At 38.2% G+C, this 19,787-nt stretch overlaps 1 protein-coding gene across 4 annotated transcripts in view; it reads left to right on the top strand.

Moving 5' to 3' along the window:
* The window catches only part of BICD1 (BICD cargo adaptor 1), a 187,547-nt gene extending 173,003 nt beyond the window's left edge, over positions 1 to 14,544 (top strand). Inside the window, exons 9-11 of one of the 4 annotated variants that reach the window (XM_037389591.1) lie at positions 1,913 to 1,921; positions 2,094 to 2,169; positions 8,718 to 8,805. In XM_037389591.1, the coding sequence (XP_037245488.1) occupies positions 1,913 to 1,921; positions 2,094 to 2,169; positions 8,718 to 8,805 (173 nt within the window). Of the gene's footprint in view, positions 1 to 1,912; positions 1,922 to 2,093; positions 2,170 to 8,717 lie in introns of all 4 variants that reach the window. The other 3 variants (XM_037389587.1, XM_037389590.1, XM_037389589.1) reach the window with 3 other exon arrangements.
* The last annotated feature ends 5,243 nt before the right edge of the window (positions 14,545 to 19,787 follow it).

The following is a 19,787-nucleotide window of genomic DNA, read 5'->3' as shown; positions in this document are numbered from 1 at the left end:
TTTCATATGAAGTCAAGGGAGTTTGTTCACATGGAATAGTTATTATGCAGCTTGCATAATGCTTGCAGACTGGCACTCTGTTCATGCATTCTGCCAAATCTAGCAGATGAAGAGGAATCATAAAATATTTGCAGGATGTTTGAGATATTAGAATAGGATCATAAATCAGGCATTTGCCTTGTTCTGGAAAAGCCTGTCAGAACAAAATCTTCTGTATTTATGTCCACATCTTTTTATCACACAGCATTCTGTTCTGTACTCCTTTTCTCACTGACTACCTTCTATAAGCTGTCAGCGATGACTTTGCTTTGGACTTCTGCAAGCTAGTTTGTTTAGAACAAGGCATTAACTTTTTAAAATTTTATTTTATTATTTTTTTTACAATCATTTCTCATCTGCAGTTAACCTGCCCTGTCTGTCCCCCCAGGCACCTTTTCTTTTAACTGAGCTTTGCACTGAAATGACTGTATTCATGGGTCAAATACACAGCAAACTCTTGCACTCCTCTGATAAAAGACGTACTGAGGACTGTAGTGACCATCCTGATAAATGAGAGAATGGCACAGTATAATTTCTCATTCCATTTTTACTTCCTGACACAATGGTGCCAGCACTAACTGCATATATTTTTCTGACGTAGGTACCTGTGAAATTGAAAATAGGTCCAAACCACTCTCCTCTTGGCTGAAGCAGGAAGAAACTAGTGATTTGGGTACGCTTGCTTCCACCCACTGGAGGTCAGCACAGATCTTCATAGGAAGTAGGGAGAAGCACTCTGGGCTTGTGTGAAACAGAAATGTGATAGCTGATGTGATGCTCAGTGTTGCTAGGAAGGTGTGTTTCTCTGCACTGTACCTGATGTCACCTCAAGACCCTTGACAGCAAATTGCTTGTATATTCTTCCACTTGACTGAGACAAAGAATAGAAGTGGGTTTTGGAAAACACCTACCTTGTAAAGAGAAATGATTACTGGTGTTGAGCTTTAAGTAGGAACCAATTGAAAAAAACAGAATCAACTTCTTTCCAAGTACATGAAGTGCTTTTGTCTCATTTTTAAGGTTCAGGGGAAAGTAACTCCTTTCCACTGAATTGTCAGTTAAGAATTAGGTTGAAGCAGTCAGAGAAGATAATAGGTCTGCAAACCCTGCTGGAAACAAAGAGTAATCTCCAGCAGCTTTCCAGATGGTCAGAATTTCATCCATAGATTTTAATGTTCAAAAAGACCCTGCTGACACTGTTATCTGACAGTCTGAATCACACAGGCAGTGGAATGAAAGGCCAGACCACTGCGGGGAAAATGAGCAGATCCTGAGATCTGGAAATCCTGGTAGAAACTAGTGAGCTAGAAAGCAGGGTTTTCTTGTTCAGCTGCTTTCATGAAGTCCCACACATATTGAGTTTAAAGCTATCTTCATATTGCAAATGTCGCAGTAAAAACGTAACAACAAAGGATTATTTGGTGTTACTGTTATTTAATAAATTAAGAATTAGAATACAGCTTTGCAAGTGATTAATGAGGAAACTGCTTTGGCAGAGAATTGATAAAATAATCTAGACGGAAGAGTGAAAACAGACTGTATCAAGTTCTCTCTTTTCTCTACAAAAAACAATCTCACAAGCACTATTTAGAAGTTGTGAAAACTTTCTTGCAAGCTTTTTCTCAAAGGCCACAATGAAATGACATCTGTAATTGTTATATGGATGTAAGTTCACTGGAGAAGTTGAGTAGCTTTATTGACACTTCTTATAATAGATTAAGCAAAACAACTTCAGCAGCAGCAGAAGAATGAGAATTACAAGGCTTAAACCCAGATCCTGAATACAGCCCATTATTGCTGTCTGTTTAAACAAAAATTTGCCAGTGCTAAGGAAAAACAAAACCCCAAGGTCTCTACTGCTTCTCCTGAAAAGAAAAAAGAGGCAAAACCTAATGTTATTACTATCAGAAAAAAGATGTTTCTGTGAGATAAGGAACCAAGAACACATTCCTCACTAAATCTCTCCATCAGATGCGTAGCCTATGTACTACTGTTACTAACCCCTTGCTCTGTAATCTCTCTGTATATATGTCTAATTTATCAGTTTCTTGTAGATTGTCAGCAGCCTGCTGCCTCCATACCGCCACACGGCTCACAACTAGCCAGGGGGCCAGATTGCCAGACTGTCAGGTAAACTTAACTAACTCTCCTCTCTTTGCACATAGCTGCATGCACGTCTGCAACTCCCCTCCTCTTCCTTGTACAAAAGCTCTTCCCTACACTTCTTCACTAACAGCAAACTTTTAACAACTTGAGGAACAGTGATAACTCTGCAGTGACAACACAGACATGAATGACAGCATTCATGCGCTTATATCCATGTAAAAACATGGAAAAAAATGCAGCGTTGGATCTTGCAGTCCTCATTTGGTCTTTTTATATAGACAGTTTCTCAATGATGCCAAAATAGTGAAGATTTTATTTTGTTTCTAGATAAATTTACTTAAAAGGGGACTTTTAATTTTAGGCATAGGTATAGGCTTCCCTTTTGCAAGATGGCATTTTAAAGGCATTTGTAAGATTTTAGCAGACAGTTCTTAGAAAGCTCTCCTTGACCTGGAAACTCAGACCCACTGCAGTCAGTTCTTAATCTTGTTGTTAAAAGTAAACTCCTGGTGTCCTTGTTCATAGCTGGTGCAAAGGTCAAATCGTGCTTCTGAGGTGGTTGAGTTAATCAAGGCACAAACCTAAACCTAAGCAAAAAGAGATTACAATATTTTTCTTTTATCTGTTCATGGTACATCATTTGCATACATTCATTTATGCCTATAATAGGTTACATTATTTTTAGACCTTTGCCTGGTCTGTAGTGACCAAGTTGATCTATAGCCCTACATATAATGAAGCTGTTTCCCGCACAGCACTAAACTTCATGTGCATCGGGAAATAGGTATGCTACAGATTTCAGACTGCACATCAGACACTGCCAAGCACTAATTCTGAGAGTCACAGGGGCTCTCTCAGTTGTCTTGGAACAGCCACTTCATTTGTGCTTATCTTTTATTCCCTACAAAGTGGAAGTATTATTAACTTCCTTCTATTTAAAGGTACTACAAAAATCTTACTGAAAATTTGGCAAAAGCTCATTATAACTGATAAGTACCATAGGAGTTTTACAGCACACTAAAAAAACCTAGTTCCATTTAAAATCCATACGAAGTAGTTCTGCTGTATTTTAGATGTTACAGCAGTCTGAGAATGTCATTAGGTGCTTTGGATACACAGAAGTTTAATGTCAATGATTCTTATTTTAACCCTATTTAATTTACCATCACAAAACCAAAGCCTGTCCTGTTCCTTCCAGAGCTACTCCTCTGGTGGAGAATATACTCTACTACCATCCCTTCCTAAATGCTAACAAACAAATTGCTCCTGCAATTTTAAAAATTCTTTTCAGAATGGAAGACCTACCTGATTTGTTGCTGCTATACATTTATCCACAAGCATTACCTTGTTCTGCAAACAAACCCACAGAAAGGGATAAGGTCCGAACGGAAAGTCTCAAGGTTTTCTGGTTTGTCCCTGAATTCTTCTGCAGTTAGGAAGACCCCATTAGCTACAACCAGAACTGTAAGCGTTCAAGAGGCCCTTCTTGCCACTGTTTCCAAATCAAAATCTGGCACATAGAAAACAGTAATGATATTTACAGATATGGTTAATATTTTTAAAAAATCAGATCAGTCATCTCACAAACAACACACACCTGTATACTTAGCTGAACTATTGACTTTTAAATGACTATTGCTTTTTACCACTAGATTGATACTCTTCTGGTGAAAACAACACACTATTTTTGAGATATTAGCACTGTTGCCTTGCTTGTCTCAGCCAAGTAGCTGCACAGTGTCATAAAGCAGTGAAGTCTAACAAGATTTAGTGCAAGTCAGCCTGATGGCAGAAGTTGCCATCTGCTTTAAACAAAGTAATTGAAATCTGCAGTAAAATTTGAAGTCATGTAAAGAACCAGTTAGGCTTGCTGAGGTTCAGATTTTCTAAATCCAGCAGAGGAGGAAGACGAGAGCTTGCACTGCCCTTCCTTGTCCTCTGACAGTCCCTCCTGGCATGGGACATGCTTTCAGTCATGTGGTGATGCCAAATGATGCAGATTAAAGTTCTGTCCAGCCCTGAAGTCACCCATTTTGAGAGAGGTATGCTTGTTTTTAAGTCTTTAACGTTACTCTTGCAGTAACGTGACCTCTCAGTGGCATCTCACCCAGGATTAAACAACAGCTCGTTAAGATTTGTAATTCACACGGATGTTTTCTGCAACTTGCAGTATGTATAATCATGTTCAAGCTAGTTAGTATTCCTGACCATAACACATAGATTCACTTTGAACTTTAATATCAAATACAGAAAGATTTCCCTCATCCATTATCTATACTGGATTTTAAGTGGGATTTGTGTAATTCTGGATTTTCTGGTAATTGTGATTCCAGTGCATAGGTTTTGGTGAACCTCACTGCGTAAGCTATGAACAGATTCAAGCCAAATGACACTCCAGGACACATCTAGTAAATTTATTTACCTGTTCATCTGTGTCTTTTTGCTTAAGTCTACATATTTCAACTGGAACCTGATCTAAAGAATCTGTTAGAACTTTTAGTAAGATATTTTCTAAGTAAACTAATGCAACAATGCATTAAAGTCTCGCTCTGCCCTCCATGCACCACCTCAAATTTCTAAGCTCAGGAGTATGGGGCAAGCACCCAAACCTAGGCCTACCCTGAAAACTACTGGATGATGTTCACCATTCCTAGCGTCTGTAACTACCTGTCCGATGGACAAGATTGGACAGGGCTAAGATATTGCCATCATGTAGTATTAAAAAAAGCATGTCTGTCTTTGGATAATGTTCAGGTTTCTGTTTAATGCAGTGAAAATCTCATTTTCTTTATTAGAAGACAAACTGTAGACCCAAGTTATGTATTAATAAAAACAAAAAACAAACCCAAAAAACCTTATACTGCAAATTAAATTAATATTATCTTTTTTAAGAAATAATGCTTGTATTTTATATAAAATAAGAAATAAGGTAAAATATTACTGCATGCAGAATAGTTGCATTCTGAAAATATTACCGGTCTGTTTATATTTTCCATTGCTGATTTGTTACACTTAGAATCAATGCCAGACAATATTGCATGCAAATGGCATCTTTAAGGCAGAGAGCAGAGTACTTACTAACACTGAAGGGCTTTGCATGCTCTTTTTCAATTGATTTTAGAAATAGATGATTAGCATTTAGAGCACTGGTGGGAAAAAAAAAAAAGATATGCTTAAAACCAGAAAATAATACTAACGCAAAAAATGACACAGGCTTCACTCATCAGCTGAATGAATATATCCCCAAATGACACCAGCCTTTAAAGAGAGGTTTACAAAAATATCTATTAAAACCAAGTGTTTTAAAAGCTGCACATATCCCATGGGGGGAATGTAACAATATTCTTCCTTATTCTCAGTTAACAGTCAACAGCTTCAGTTTCTTCCATGTCTTTCTATTGCTTTGTGTTATTAATCTCACCTGCCATCCTCTACTGCCCACGACTGTCAATGTGCCTGATAGCTCAGCTCCAGGACCTGCTGCCATGATCACCTATACTGCCATCAAAAGCACACTGAGTGCCATGTGTCGCTTGCTGATTCTGATCTAATTTTTGTTTATATACTGCTACGGTAGTCTGCATTACTGAACTGGATATATTGTGTTTCTGAAGAGAGGATGGTGTAACAGTAGAGCTTTAGGAAAAGACTGAAACCTACTGCAAATGATGGGTGTATACATGTTGCTACAAAGGTGCCTTGTAGCCTTGTAATTATTTTTCTCTTCCTAATGCCCCTAATATTTATTATTGGTTGAAAGGGGAATGGTGAAACAAAGTTTTACATTTCTTCTGTGCACAGAAGTGTGTAATCTGAATGTAATAATGAAAGTAATTCTAAGCACAGTGCTTCCTAATCTGAGCATAGGCTGGGATAGTTTTTATTACAGTAGTTGCAGTCAGAGCTGACTTTGTACTGAAGGTCATGCCAAAACATTAATATGCTTGTGCATATTTGTGTAGAGGAGAACCTGCTGTGTCTCGAAGAGGCCCTCTTTCAGGCCATTGCTGTACATAAGTCTTAACTGTGGCCATTTCCTCACCAGTCCTCTCCCTCAGAGCATGAATAGCTTGTTGCTTGTTTTTAAAGCTGGGAAGGAAGCCCCAAAAGACAAACACATCTCTGCTAATGAGCAAGGAAAATTCGGTCAAGTTTCTGTTCCTTCCTGACAATTATGGAAGTCCTTTACAAATCAAATGGGACAGAAAGGGAGGAGAGTCAGGCAGTCTTCATAGGGTAATGTGACCACCTCCTTGTTTTTACTCCCCAAATGTGATGTTCAAGTTCTAAATTGGTTTTGTTTCTCTGAAGGACTTAAGACTAGTGCTTCTCCTAAGCCTATCTTGTAAATTTAGGAGGAGCTCAAGCCAGGGGCTGGCTCTTGATGAGTGGATAAGTTTGACAGTAAATGCAGACCTTTTTGATCCATCTGTAGTCACTCCTGATACAGACTCATTTGGGTAGAGCAGGCAAAGATCTTGATCAGACACCTTTTTAGATGCTGTATCTGCATCTGTGTGTGGCAGAACATGGCAGAAGAAAAGGATACAGCCATGGAAAAAATTACTTGGAGAAGACAGGGTTTGTGTCTTCTCAGAGTGTTCGATTAAACAAGTCCAACTACTAAGTTGCAAGAAAATATTTTAGATTAAGTATTTATGCCTATCTATACATAGAGATTTAGGTTAGACTAAATCTATATGGAAACCAAAGAGTCATAGTCCCTAACACTACATGTTGGGGACTGACCTACTCAGACAGCTGAGCACAAAACAAAGCTTGTGAGGTCCTGAGCTTCTATAACCCACTTTCACCAGCTATTCTGCGATCACAAAACTCATCTTCAGGAGCATTAATGTGAAAGAGAATCTAACTTAAAATGTGCAAGTCTATGATCTTCAAATAAATAAAAAACCCAAAACAAACCCAGAGGTGCAAGGACTGTAAATCCTGCTGAATTGTAATACCTGTGGATTTGTGGTCATTGTCTCCTAGGCTTCTCTGATTTGAAAATGTGGACATTGCCATCTACTTTCTTAATGGTGATGGCGCACACTTGTTTCTGTCTTCAAGCAAGTGCAATGTCATTTCTTTGTTTCCCCAAGTAGGTGCTATATGTGGAACTACAGACAATTTCAGTATAGCTGGCATTTCCAGTGGCAGATTTTCATATACCTCTGGCATTTCAAATTGATTCATTTCCAGCAATAGAGTAATTGCATCCCTTCAGCCAACACTCCAATAGTCTGCTGCAGAGATAATATGTAACATCTCGGTTTCTAAAGAAGGAAAACGGAAAAGGCAAATTTTCTTGAAGACAGGGACATAAATGATTGTGCTTCATATATATCACACTGTCGAGCTTGGAATAACTTCAAGACTGCAGAACATTTGAAGCATTAGGAAAAAAAGTCTCCCCAGACACATAGGAAAACTGGTTTTTGATTGATTTTTTAATTTATTTTTTTTAATAAATTACATTTACTTGCATTCTATTTTGGTATCTTGTTTTGCCACATGCTTTCCTTGAAAGTTTAAAGGCTGTCACTTAGCTTGACATCATCAAGATGAGCTGAAGTTCATCCTTTTACAACAGGACAGGTCAAGGCTGAGGAATCATACAGGGCGATTTATGCCTGCATTGCCTACTGCTGTGTGGTGCAGACTGCTGAGCTGCCTTTAAATGAGCAAACCTGATTATCCAAAACTTTTCTAGCAGGAGCACCCTGGCACTCAGCAGGATGAAGTGGGGTATGTTTGTGTTAGCGGCCCCTTATTTTTGTGCTGCCACTGCTAGGCTGCTACTCCAGGCCCACCTGGTTTGCTGAACGCTGGTTCAGACCTCTGCGCTATAGGACAGTGCACGCTATAGATGCACTTTTAGAGGCTTAAGGGTTGAATACTGTTTTCAAACAAATTGTACACAAAAAACAGCCAAGCGACAAAGTATATGACAGAATTGAAGAGGATTCAAACAGCACAAAACCAAAAGAAAACAAACCACAAAAAAGCCCCTTTGGAAGTGTCAATTACAAAATATGTAATGCTTAGGTTGCCTGATGAAGAAGGTTACACTGTATTTGTTCATATGTACTAGTAAATAGGTCACATTCGGTAAGAGATCACATTTTCACAAAGTTATGAAAACTTATTTCCAGAATGGCACTGTCCTTCATTTCAAGCAATTAAAGAGTTGCATATAGAAAATCTTTAATGATCCCACAAAGATGGCACCTATATTGTCTTTCAAAATTTGTTCCCCCATTTTGCACATGCGTTCATTTCTCCACACAGCATTTTTCATCAGAGCATGCACACAGAAATTGTGTACATGAACTGGCAAGCAGGATATCTGTGCCACTTCAGATATGCATCCAGGTGTCATTGAATGTGTGTGCACACTGAGGATTTTCTTTATGTATACTGTGTATCTGAGGATCCAGATTCAGAGATGAGGCTTCATCCCCTTTTAAAGTTTGTTTCCAGTCCTGTACTATTTACGTGCATGTAAAAAGTTTGCTCTGTATTTTAAGCACTTTTTCTCTTTTTTTTTTTTTTTTTCTAATTTTCAGTCCTAATGCTCTTCCAGAAGAGCAGCCACATTCCAGCTCTCAGTGTGCCCCTCTCAACTGTCTCTCTAAGCCTCCTCCTTACCCCTAATCTTCATATGCAACGTAAGAGAAAATGCAAACAGAGTGGAGTTCATGCAACAAAGGTTGGGGTTGTTCCCAGCAAGCGGGTAGACAATCCTGCCTTGTTGCTGCATTGACAAGTCTGGATTCATATCCCCTGCTCTGGCGACTGAGGGAAGGTTGAGAAGAAGAACACAAAGCACAGAGCCCAACCTATCAAGAAGACTTTTTATGGTTCCTCCGACTGTATTCAAACTTTGCTATCACAACTAAAGTGTAGTAAAATTTAACATGTCAACAAAAACGTTCTCCCAGCTGCTTGGCTTTACCTCGGAAATAATGAGAGACTTAAGCCAATACTGAAAAAAAGTATGTTACAAAAATCCTACCCTCACATCCTCTAAGTTCAGCCATAGGAACCAGTTCAAATTTCCTTTTGTTGTTAAGGGTGTGATATTTATTTCTTACTTTATTTGCACCAGAATTTTGTGTTTATAAGATACAGTCTTTTTTTTTTTTGTGAGAGTTGTATTTAATTGATTTTCTTTTTTAAAAACAGAAATAGCTTAAGTGAAGAATGACTGTGTTAATATTAAAAAGAGGCTTGTTGCATTGGCCAGCATATGGCCAATTTTTATTGCACAAAAATGTTGGGAATAGGTTGAATTGGAATGTTAACAATGACTGTATATTTTGCTGCTGCACTGATATTGTTTATGCACTTGGTTTTTAATTCCTATTACACTAGCTTCTGGTTTTGTTCTAGCTCTTCACTGAAAGATAATTATTAAGCCTAAGAAGGAGATGAAAGGATGATGTATTGATTTGTTTTCAGTTGTTTGCTTGCAATGTAACTATATTTTTGCATTTCAGACATGTAGATGAATTGGTGCTGTTTTTTGAGGTTACTTTCTATTCGGTATCTGAGAAAGAAAATCTAAAACAAGTAAAATGTTGTGTGCTACTTAAAAACATTCTTTCTTCCTGCTCCCATATTCAGGATAATAGCTCGAGGCCTTACTGTGAAAGGCTAGTGCGAATGGCAAAGTCGTATGCATTTTGTGTGAAGCATTCTGTGATGAAAGAACTCATGCAGGTAGGGTTAATGGTGTGGATCAGAGTTAGTAAGACTTTACTGTAGTGCATTTTTTCCTTGCCAAAAATCAACAGACGCAGAACCTTAGCTCATGTCGATTTATGACAAATACTCAGGTGATCTACGCTACACAGACTCTATCGCAACAGTGCACAGTGTTCCTAGTTAAAGATTCTTTCCTGTAAAAGCTGAGTAAGTCTGGGGTTTTTTTCTTAAAAAGTAGTGAGTTTCAGAACAAAATCAAAGATAGCAGAATTTATTTTGCACAGTACCTGACAGCAAGGCAAGCGGCTAAGTAGGGAGTCATGGTTCAGCATCTATGAGCTTCCCGTCTGGTCATCAGCTAGAAAAAGAAGACTGCAGTACTGCATCCCTGCCTGCTTGTCGGTAACTAGCAGACTCCTTGCTTTGTCAGGTGGCCTTAATTTATTTACAGAAGAAAGGCTTAGATATTTCCACGTCTTTATTCCTTCTCTGCAGCACACGTATGACCTACAAGTGGGAAACCAGTTCAGCATAAGGTGGAGAGCAGCTGGGGAAAAAAAAAATTGCTGCAGGTGTGGTTGGAATAATTCTTTCATATTCTGCCTGGATCTGAGAAAATGAAGTCAGTCTTCTGTTACTAACAGTGCTTACCAAATGTTACAATACACAAAACATCAGCAGAGGAAAGGATCAGTGACCACTCAGTGTGCCTAACAAATCATTATTACCATAGTACCAGTAACTAAGGTGCTGTAAATACAAATACTCTATGTCATCAACAACGTATGTCGTGTAACCTTGGCAAAGCAGCTGAGCTATTGTAACAAAACATTCAGAGCCAGAGGTGGAGAAAATAGGAACAAACTGATATCCCATTCTGATCAGATCAAACAGACAGCACTCAGCAGTGTTTCGACTTCGGTATCCATGCGGTTCACATGATCCTTCTCATACGCATTTACATCCCTGTTCTGTATTGTACTTAACCTATGTGTTGTCTTGTCATAGAAAAGTCAAGTGAAATCTTGTTCCATTCTATTATAATGTCTAACACTGAGATTGGCTGCTATTTTGATTTTTATTTTTTAAAAACCAACATTTTATCTGAGGCAAATGCTGCCTTCAAAAAGTGTCTCAGAATTTCTTGACCTTGTCAGACTGGTGTATGAATATCATACAGTGACCACGTCTGCGTTCAACAAAGACAGCTACTGTATATTGTTAAAAAGAAAAAGAATTTGCATTGCACTTTGAATACAGTTACTGCAGGCTGCACTTGGAATAGTTTTTCCTATTTTCATATCCAAATCAAATGCATTTTCCCCAAATTTAAGTCAAAATAAACAGAAATTCAGTGAAATACATTTTCTTTCTATATAGATATGAATTTAGTGGAAAAAATGTTGTACTAGAACAGTGCTTTAGAAACATATTTGTTTCCAGTTGTGATTTGCAGAGCAGATTGGGAAAATAGAAACATTGTACTGGTATGTCCATGTGGATCAAGAGTTATGAAACAGCATCCAATGGTAGAGAAACTGTGGCCCCTTTTTATAGAAATAAGTGATTTTATTAAATTTTTTATTCTCTTAAGCTTTAAATATTTAATTTCTAAGTTTTCAATTTACATTTTTTTATATGTAAGAAAACTTAAGTGTTGGAAATGTAAGAGAACTAGAAACAAACCAACGTAAATGTACAAATGGCTGTAGTTACTGCATTGTAAGTACCTGTGTAGGTCCCTGGGACAACTTTTATCAGTTAACCAGTGCAAAATAAAATCCATATCTTGAACTTGAGATGATAAATTCTTCTTTATTATATAGTGATTAATAACGTACAACTTTGTGAGAGATTTTATACGAAATATTTACATGCAGACAAAACCAGAAATGAAAGCCTGTTTTTTTAAGGGTTGCAAATTCTTATATTTTCCCAATTTAAAATTAATTTAGATGTGTTGATATTTATTCTGATTTTTAAAGATGAAGAAAAAAATATACATGTATTTGTAATAGTTGAGTATACTCAGAAATGCCGAAATGTGTCCTACACAGTGAGGAAGCAATTCAAACCCTGCTCTGACTTTTGTATCTGAAAGGCAGCTTTTGTTCTCTGTGATGGCCTTGACATTTCTTTGGATTTGGAATACCCTATTCAGTTCTGGGACATTTGGGTTTGGGTTTTATTTTCGAATGTAGTGAAAAAATATTCCTTGTTCAGTGAAATGATCTACTTCTGGAAATCCAGTTTATATGAAATGTGTGGGGGAAAACAGAAAAGGAAAAAAAAAAGGAAATAAATCAAATATATGGGGAGGAAAAGATAAATAAATGAACTGTAAAATGTAATAGTATGGAAAAATATTTTCTATCAGTCAGAAGATAAATGGAGGTTTTACAGAAAGAGGAAATGTTACCATTTTTCATGCTAATCGTATAGAAGTTTCTGCCTTCTAGATGGAGGTAATAGGAATATTATTTCTGAAAGATCTGATTGACAGGTTGGCATCTCTCTGCTCTCTGCATCCACGTTTTTCACAGTAAACTAATGTAATCATAAATATACAGTAGGGTTCTTAGAATGAAACTGTATTTAACACTGCACGTTTGAATGCCAAGATGACTTTAAGTTTATTTTTTGTTTTTAAAAATGGTAAACTTAAGCCTTTTGCCATATTTAAGTGTGAACAGAAAGGAGATTATTTTATGAAATATAGCCTCATTTATGAAATATGACCTCACCTATGAAGGCTGCTCATGGCAGTTATGTTGAAAATACTTAAGCTGTTAGTAAGATATAACCCAGTCCTTATCACACTGGGAATGACACCCATGAATCTGGGCCCTTATTTTGATACCAACCTTGTCGTTCAGCGTGCAATGCCAAAGTCAGTAGTTGTGCTACCAGTTCGACTATAGCTGCATTGATCATCGTCATAAGGTATAGATTATATCAGCCCTTCTGAGGTCTGTTCCTTTCTTTGGCGGAAGATGCATATCCACTGAAGTTACAGTAAATTTCTTTCTTTTGTACTTTGGAAGTCTTCATTTGAGAATGGCAGGCACTGATGTTTTACCTTTGAAGTATGGTAATTGCTATAGTTACCTTTTTAAAAATTACAGTCATTGCTTTTCTTCAATTTTCCTTTGCTGTGTGTGCAGTGAGTCTGAAAGGGATATACAATATTCAGACTTTTTTAGCAATTAAGGATTTTTTTTAGTATAATTAAGCATCCTGTGGAAGAGAAACAAAAAAGCAATTGCCTTTCGCCTTCAGGCACATATGCATCTAAATATGCAATGTAAAATGCGTGCATGAGTTTCTTAACATCGTTTAGCTTTTCCATATCCATAACCAAGCTAGAAAATTCTTATTTCTTGTGCGATCTGCATATTCCTCTTGCTAGAAAGGCAAGAGGACTGTCACAGAGACACCGTATCTTTTATTCAGAGGTGCACAGCTTAAATCCTTATTGGTTTTTAATCTGTTTCCTGTGCAAGTCTTGAAAATCCCTGTTGTGAAATCTAATGGCAAGCAAGTGACAAACTGACAAAAGGTAAAGGAAAAATCCTGTATTCCATGACTGGAGTTGATTGCAGGCAGACTTTGGGTGACAGGGCCCTGTGTTTCAAAACTGTCTTCCTCCAAATCTCTGTATTTATTTTGGTTATCACAATTTGCTGCAAAAGAAAGCATGGAAAAGAGTGTGTGTTTTTTTCCTCAGCATTAGTAATCTGAGTTAAACAGTTTGTATTGGTTATTTGATTTCAAAAATATTTGGGAAATCAATAAACACAAGTGATTGATAAAAGTTTCAAGTAGAATGGCTTGCTAGTTACGTTGTTATTTTATCAGCTATGAAGAAGAAATAAGAGTAATCTAGCTTTTTTTTTTCTCTCCGGTTCACAGATATGGCTGTGTGTGCTATGCCAGCAGATAAATTAAGTCAATTTTATTAGTTATTGTCCTATTGATTTTCAGCCCTGTGGTTTGACTGTTAAAGGGTTAATTAACTCGATCCTTTGTAAACAATTAAAAAAAAAAGAAAACTGATGTTTTGTGACTTTTGTAATTTCTTGAATGTTTCCATTTGCATGATGTTCTGTATCTAACAAACCATACAGATTGCTGTGTTCCTTTCAAACGAGTTTTAACATTGGTGGAGTTTGTGACAAACACAAATTTGTATACTGTATGTTTACTGCTGTAATAACTCAGCTACTCCTATGTTGAATTGACAGTATGTTGTCCTGCCTTCTTGGGGTTAAATGACAGAGTGTTTCTAGGTGGTGAAGAATATAAAAGTATATGTGTTCATTTGCTAAGGACTGAATATTGGAAACTCTTCTTGTTGCTACTTTATGCTAAAAGCAAAAAAGTTAAATAATTCTTGTTTCCAAAAATGCATCATTTGTTTTTAAAATTGAAGTATTTTCCATGTTAACTCTTCCTTGTTCTTGTAGACAATCCTAGATTAATGCCTTGTGAGGGATTCATAAAGTCTGTGCTTGTACATGTGTAATATGATCATGCAGTCAAATGGTTGGGAAAAACACTCTAGTGCTGAAGAAAATAATTTAAAGAAGCCAATATACTGATTCTTACATCTTTATGTTCCAATTAAAATTACAGTGTAATGCATAACTGTTCCAGTGAATAAACTGGCCATTTTTGTTCATTTAATGCCACGCTGTCTGGTCTACTTCTATTTACATCAGTTTGCAGTGCCTTGGCTTGGCTTATACTTCTACATTTATTTAGCTCATAAAGATCCATAACGGTAAGTTTCAAAGGTATCAGACAGGAAATGAAGAAGGGAAATCAACATTAAAGGAAACGCAAATGAGAATTAAAGCAAAGATGCTTGCTCTTTTCTGAGATTGAGAGAGATAATAAAACACTGATTCCCCATATAGTGTTTCCAACAGATCTGAGCAATCTCTGAAATGCTGCAACATCTGCATAGTCTCAGTACAAGAATTCCTTGTAAGAATTCCGCATACCCCTCAGGGGATGTAGAAGCAAAAGAAGAGCTGAAGTCAGCATAAAATTGGTTTGGGAGTGCTGTGCACAGTACAGCGTACCACAACATCCTTTTCCATTGCGGAAGAGCCTTGCTCTGACAGCAAGGGGCTCAAAATCCTCCCCCAGCAGCCAGTCCCGCACTGATCTGGGAGCTCAGCTCCTGGCAGGCAGGCAGCTGCTGCAGCTCCCCCAGTGAACCTCACTGCTCGCAGGGTCTCTGAGGGGTAGCAAATGTCCAGCTTTTAGGAAAGGCCAGGAAACGGGAGGAGCCTGGAGGAAGGATTGCACCTCCAAGCCTGCTCTGATGCTTGACCCAACGGAAGTCAATTGGAGGGCTGGCTTTGTTTTTAGCTGGCTACAGAGATGCTTCGGATAGTAACAGGATTTATGCATGGTGACAGAAAGGCAGTTCAAGAGCTGTTACTTATCAAAGTTCTTCCCACTTGGCCCTTTTCTTCCTTTTTCTCGTCTAGCTTGGGGAGGTCTCCCACCTTATCTGTGTTCATTGCAGAAGTGCCTTTGGCAACAGCATTGCAGGACTGTTTTAGCAGAAGTGTGACTGCTCTGGGTAAAATTTTCTTACACTGGGTGTTCCTTCCCTTCAATTTTAAATTAAAAGAGTTCTCTTCTGAGAGTTTAAAAAAAGGGGAAGGCAAACTTTTTTTCCTCCGCCTATTTGTTTTGGTAGCAGTTTCCCAGAGGGTTGCCCCTTGTGTGAATGTTCTCATGGCAAAGTTGATTGGAGAAGCTTCTAACCTGTGTAGCTCCTTCCCCTTCCTCTGTATCGTCTCTACAGGTGGTCCTGTGGAGCTCTCTGAAAGGCAATGGTATAAATAATTATATAGTCTGGGTTAAAGAAAATAAACAAACTCCAAAAATATATCTTTTGTTTCTAAAGAAAATGTCTGTGCACTCTATCTCCCTTGAGAAGCACCTTTGCCCCTTGTTGTGGAATATGGGGTAATTTCTGAGAAATGAACTATTGGTTTTCCTACAGAAATATGCCAAATGAAAATGGAAAAGAAGCTGAAGCTAAACTTTACAGTCACTGCCACTGCAAGTCTTTGTTTCTAGATACCTCCCTTGATAAATCCTGCAGTTATGTTTAGAGAAATGCAGGTAAAAACTCCCCGTAATACCTAAAGGCAGCAGGAGCCATGGTTTAGTTCTGTTAACAACATAAAATACCAACAGGCCACTGGAAACTCAGGTTGAGCATAAAAAATTATTGCATAATTTTGAACAAAGTTGAAAGCTAGGCTTCATGCATGATTCATGAGACCAGTAACAAGAACAGAGGTACTATAAAAAGAGCCATACCAAAGGGCTGACATCCACATCTAGCAGCCTGTGAATGACAAACATTGAGAAGACTTTATATATAGAACAAAATACAGGGGAAAAAATGATAATAGTAATTATGTACATCCTGGGAAAAAATACTTGGAATAAAGCCAGCTCTCATCTGAAGTAAGGCCTTCCTCTCAGTGGAAGGTTTGAGTCATTGTCTGAATGAAAGAAGAAAGTCCTGACTTTGCACCAAAATAAGGCTCAATACTATAGCTGACAATTCAGTAGAAGCTTAATAACCCGTTAAAAAATATTGACCTTTGCAAGAATTATTCCTTCTTGACTAAAGCGGGATATTAGAAAATGCATATTTCACTTGTTACTATTAATAAATTCTCTTCTATCATATTGGAGGAAACTAACTTCAGCAATAAGGTTTGGTGACTGGTTTTAGAGGAAAAAAAATGTTTAAAATATTGTTATAATAGTACGCGATTGAGAAAATGTTATGAGTGAGCTTTCCATATGAGAGGGAAAGAGAAGCCCTTTCATCCCCCTTAAGTGAGTTACCAGGAAACTTTGGAAATAAATGATGAGGCAGTTGTGTCCATTTAAATTTATTCATAGGATACCCTCCCTGGGGAGGGCTTTCATCTTTATAAGTGTTGATTACCTCTCTCAAGGAAATTGATTTTTGGTATTCAATGCTGTCATGCTGTTTGCTTAGATTAGGAATTTAATATGGAGAGCTACATGAGCTCCCCTGAAGATCGAATTTTGAATGCAGAAAATGTGGGCCCAATATTTTGTTCATCCACCCAGAGGTGGGAAAGGCCTATGATCACAGCAGAAAAAGAGCTACTGGTTTTGCAGTACAGAGGTTGTCTTCTATCCCCCTATAAAAGACTAAATGACTCTGCTATAGTGGCAAGAAACCTCTGTTAGAGGCAGACAGCCTTTGTAAACTCAGATGGCTCAATGCTGATCCATCCCAGGTAACTCTTTCTATAGTGGTACAGCTTGTCAGTGCTCTAAGATGAAGTGGCAGCTGTTCTTCATGGCTATAGCGGCGTTTATCTCGTGTCATTCACAGCTGGTTGGAAAACTTGCTTTGACAAGAATGAATAGACCTGCCATTCAGTTCATTCCTTTGAAATTTGATTTAAAGAGACCCCTGGGTTGGAGCTAAGTGCCATGGACTTTAGTGAGTCCCATCTAGATGCTGGGCACTTACCTATGTGGAGCAGATGACAGGACGGTGGGCATAACGTGAGTATCTCATGCAATCTGAAGATGTGACTGATGAGTGCTTTCATGACCAGCTTGTTACTCAACTTCAGCAATGCGAAATGTAAAATTAGAACTACTATAAGTGCACTGCATTCAAATACCAGCAATCTCAAAGTTCTACATTACCTAAAAAGAAAATGCCTCTGTGAAGCCACCACTGCTTTCAAAGGTTTTTGTTATCTAAGCCAAATGTAAAGTAGTTCTTTTTATCTTCAGAGCACTCTATGCGTATTAATTCATTACCAAAACGTCTTTGCAAAATGGTTACTGTTATCTCTCACCTACAGATAGACAAATTGAGACTGTGCTATGGGAAAACATCAACACTCTACAAAGTGAGCCAGGTTTCTTTACTTGTAACCCTTCATCTCTCCACATACATCCACCCTGCACACACTGGAATACCAAAGTAGTTTTAGATGCAGTAGCCGGGTGCTTTCAGCAAGGTGAGTTATTTAGTCCATGTGGTACATACCCTGCTCCAGAACCTGCATTGCTTGAGTGCTCGGCTTGGTTCAGAGCTCGTTCCTTATTTTTGCAGTGCTTAATATTAATAGAACCTCACTATAAATAGCTGAGGTTTAACTTCCACTTTCTGTATTTAATTTCCTTAGACTTATGCCCTCCTTCTGACTGTCTGCCAGGCCTGTAAACCAAAAAGGTATTTGACTCACAAGGCACAAGATGAAAATATTGTCTAAACATGGGAAAACTTTTCTTTCCCCAGCAATGTTAGCTCAGTAAAATATAGATACTCTTTTTCAGTAGAGAACTTGGATTTCCTTTAAAGTGACGACATTCCTTTAAAGACTGAGTTCAAAATCCTGACTATAAATCTGTGATACAGCCTAAACTAAGATCGTGGAGTTTCTGAGGTTTCAGACCCCTTGTCTGTGCAGTTATGCTTAGTGCTATTTATGCTTGAATGTAAAATCATGGCACATTTCAGTATGGTAAAGCTACAGCCATTTGCAGTGCATAAAGCCTCAGATGTATACCGTAAAGATTGCCTGAAGTACTGAGTTCCAAATTAGACACTGTTTGATCTCTGGAGGTAAAAATACATTTCAAAAAATTATAAATACAAATGGAATGCTGTTTTTGTGATTCAGGATACAAGTGCGAGTTTAAGTGGAATAGGAGCAGCATTTATATCCTTTTCACAGCCTTTGCTCCACATTGTCACATTTCAGCCCAGAAAGATCCAAGGGACTTTGTGGAATGTGGAACAGAATGAAGGAAAACAAGGATGGATGAAGCTAACTTAGAGGAGTCTGCAAATGCAGCAACAGCTTTGAAGTCTCTCTGTTTAAAGTCACTATAAATTATTGAGAAGCATGCTGAAACTCCTGTGCATGTACCATCTGCCTCATTAGAAACAATCCTAAGTACTTGACAGCTTGGGTTTTACAATAAGGAAAAGAAAGTTAAAGGAGTATTGCAATATTGAGACTTCCAGGGAAGGAAGTAATAATTATGCTTTTCTTTCCACGTGTTTTATCAGCCTTGAGTTGCTCTCCAAGTGTTGATTTGTTAAGAAGAGAACTAAAACATTTTAATGTTTAGGTAATCATTCATAGAGAGAGTATGGTTAATATTTAATGTATACAGCACCTTAGCAGTACACGGCTCTTTAAATAAGGCACAATCCCACATATCATAGCACCAACAAGAGAGAGCAGAGTTCTCCCAGGCTAAGCATTGGAAATAAATGCAAAGCAATGCTAAAGAGCACTTCATTTCATGGTCACACATTTCCATGAGGACAGAGCCCCTTCTTCCAGCTGCAGCCCTTCCTGGAGCTTGTGAACCCTGTGCAGGGAGCATGCCAGAGGAACAGCTCATAGCAGCCACCAGCTCCTTCCACACAAGCTGTTATCTTTTCCCCAGGAGTCACTACCAATTGTCCCACCACCTAACCAGGCATGGGCCCCTCTTAGAAGAGGGAGAAGTTGCAGGGCCCATACGAGATGGTGGCCAGGAGCTGGCTGCTGCCATCAGCAGCGGGTTAGCACAGCTCACCGCCAGCTCCCCAGCAGCTCCTGGGAAAAGCACTCCCCGGATATTGCTGGAATGTATTTTCCTGTCAGACCATAAGGAACTTGTGGGCAATATTGGGAGCAGCTTTGGCTAATTTTTTAATTCACTATTTTCCACAAGGAATTTAACTTGATCTGGAAAAAATCTAGAGACTATTGATTCTGGATATGGGGTACACTTAGAAGAGTTGTCAGTCTTGCCACGGGAATCAGACCTCGCTAAAATGTCTCAAATGGGGAGCTTAGACCACGGTTTTTAAACTTTTTTTTAAATAGTGGCTG

This window comes from Falco rusticolus, chromosome 5 (genome assembly GCF_015220075.1).
Source record: "Falco rusticolus isolate bFalRus1 chromosome 5, bFalRus1.pri, whole genome shotgun sequence".
Taxonomy (NCBI): Eukaryota; Metazoa; Chordata; class Aves; order Falconiformes; family Falconidae; genus Falco; species Falco rusticolus.
The sequence above is the reverse complement of the archived record's forward strand: the minus strand, read 5'-3'. Positions and strand labels throughout refer to the sequence as shown.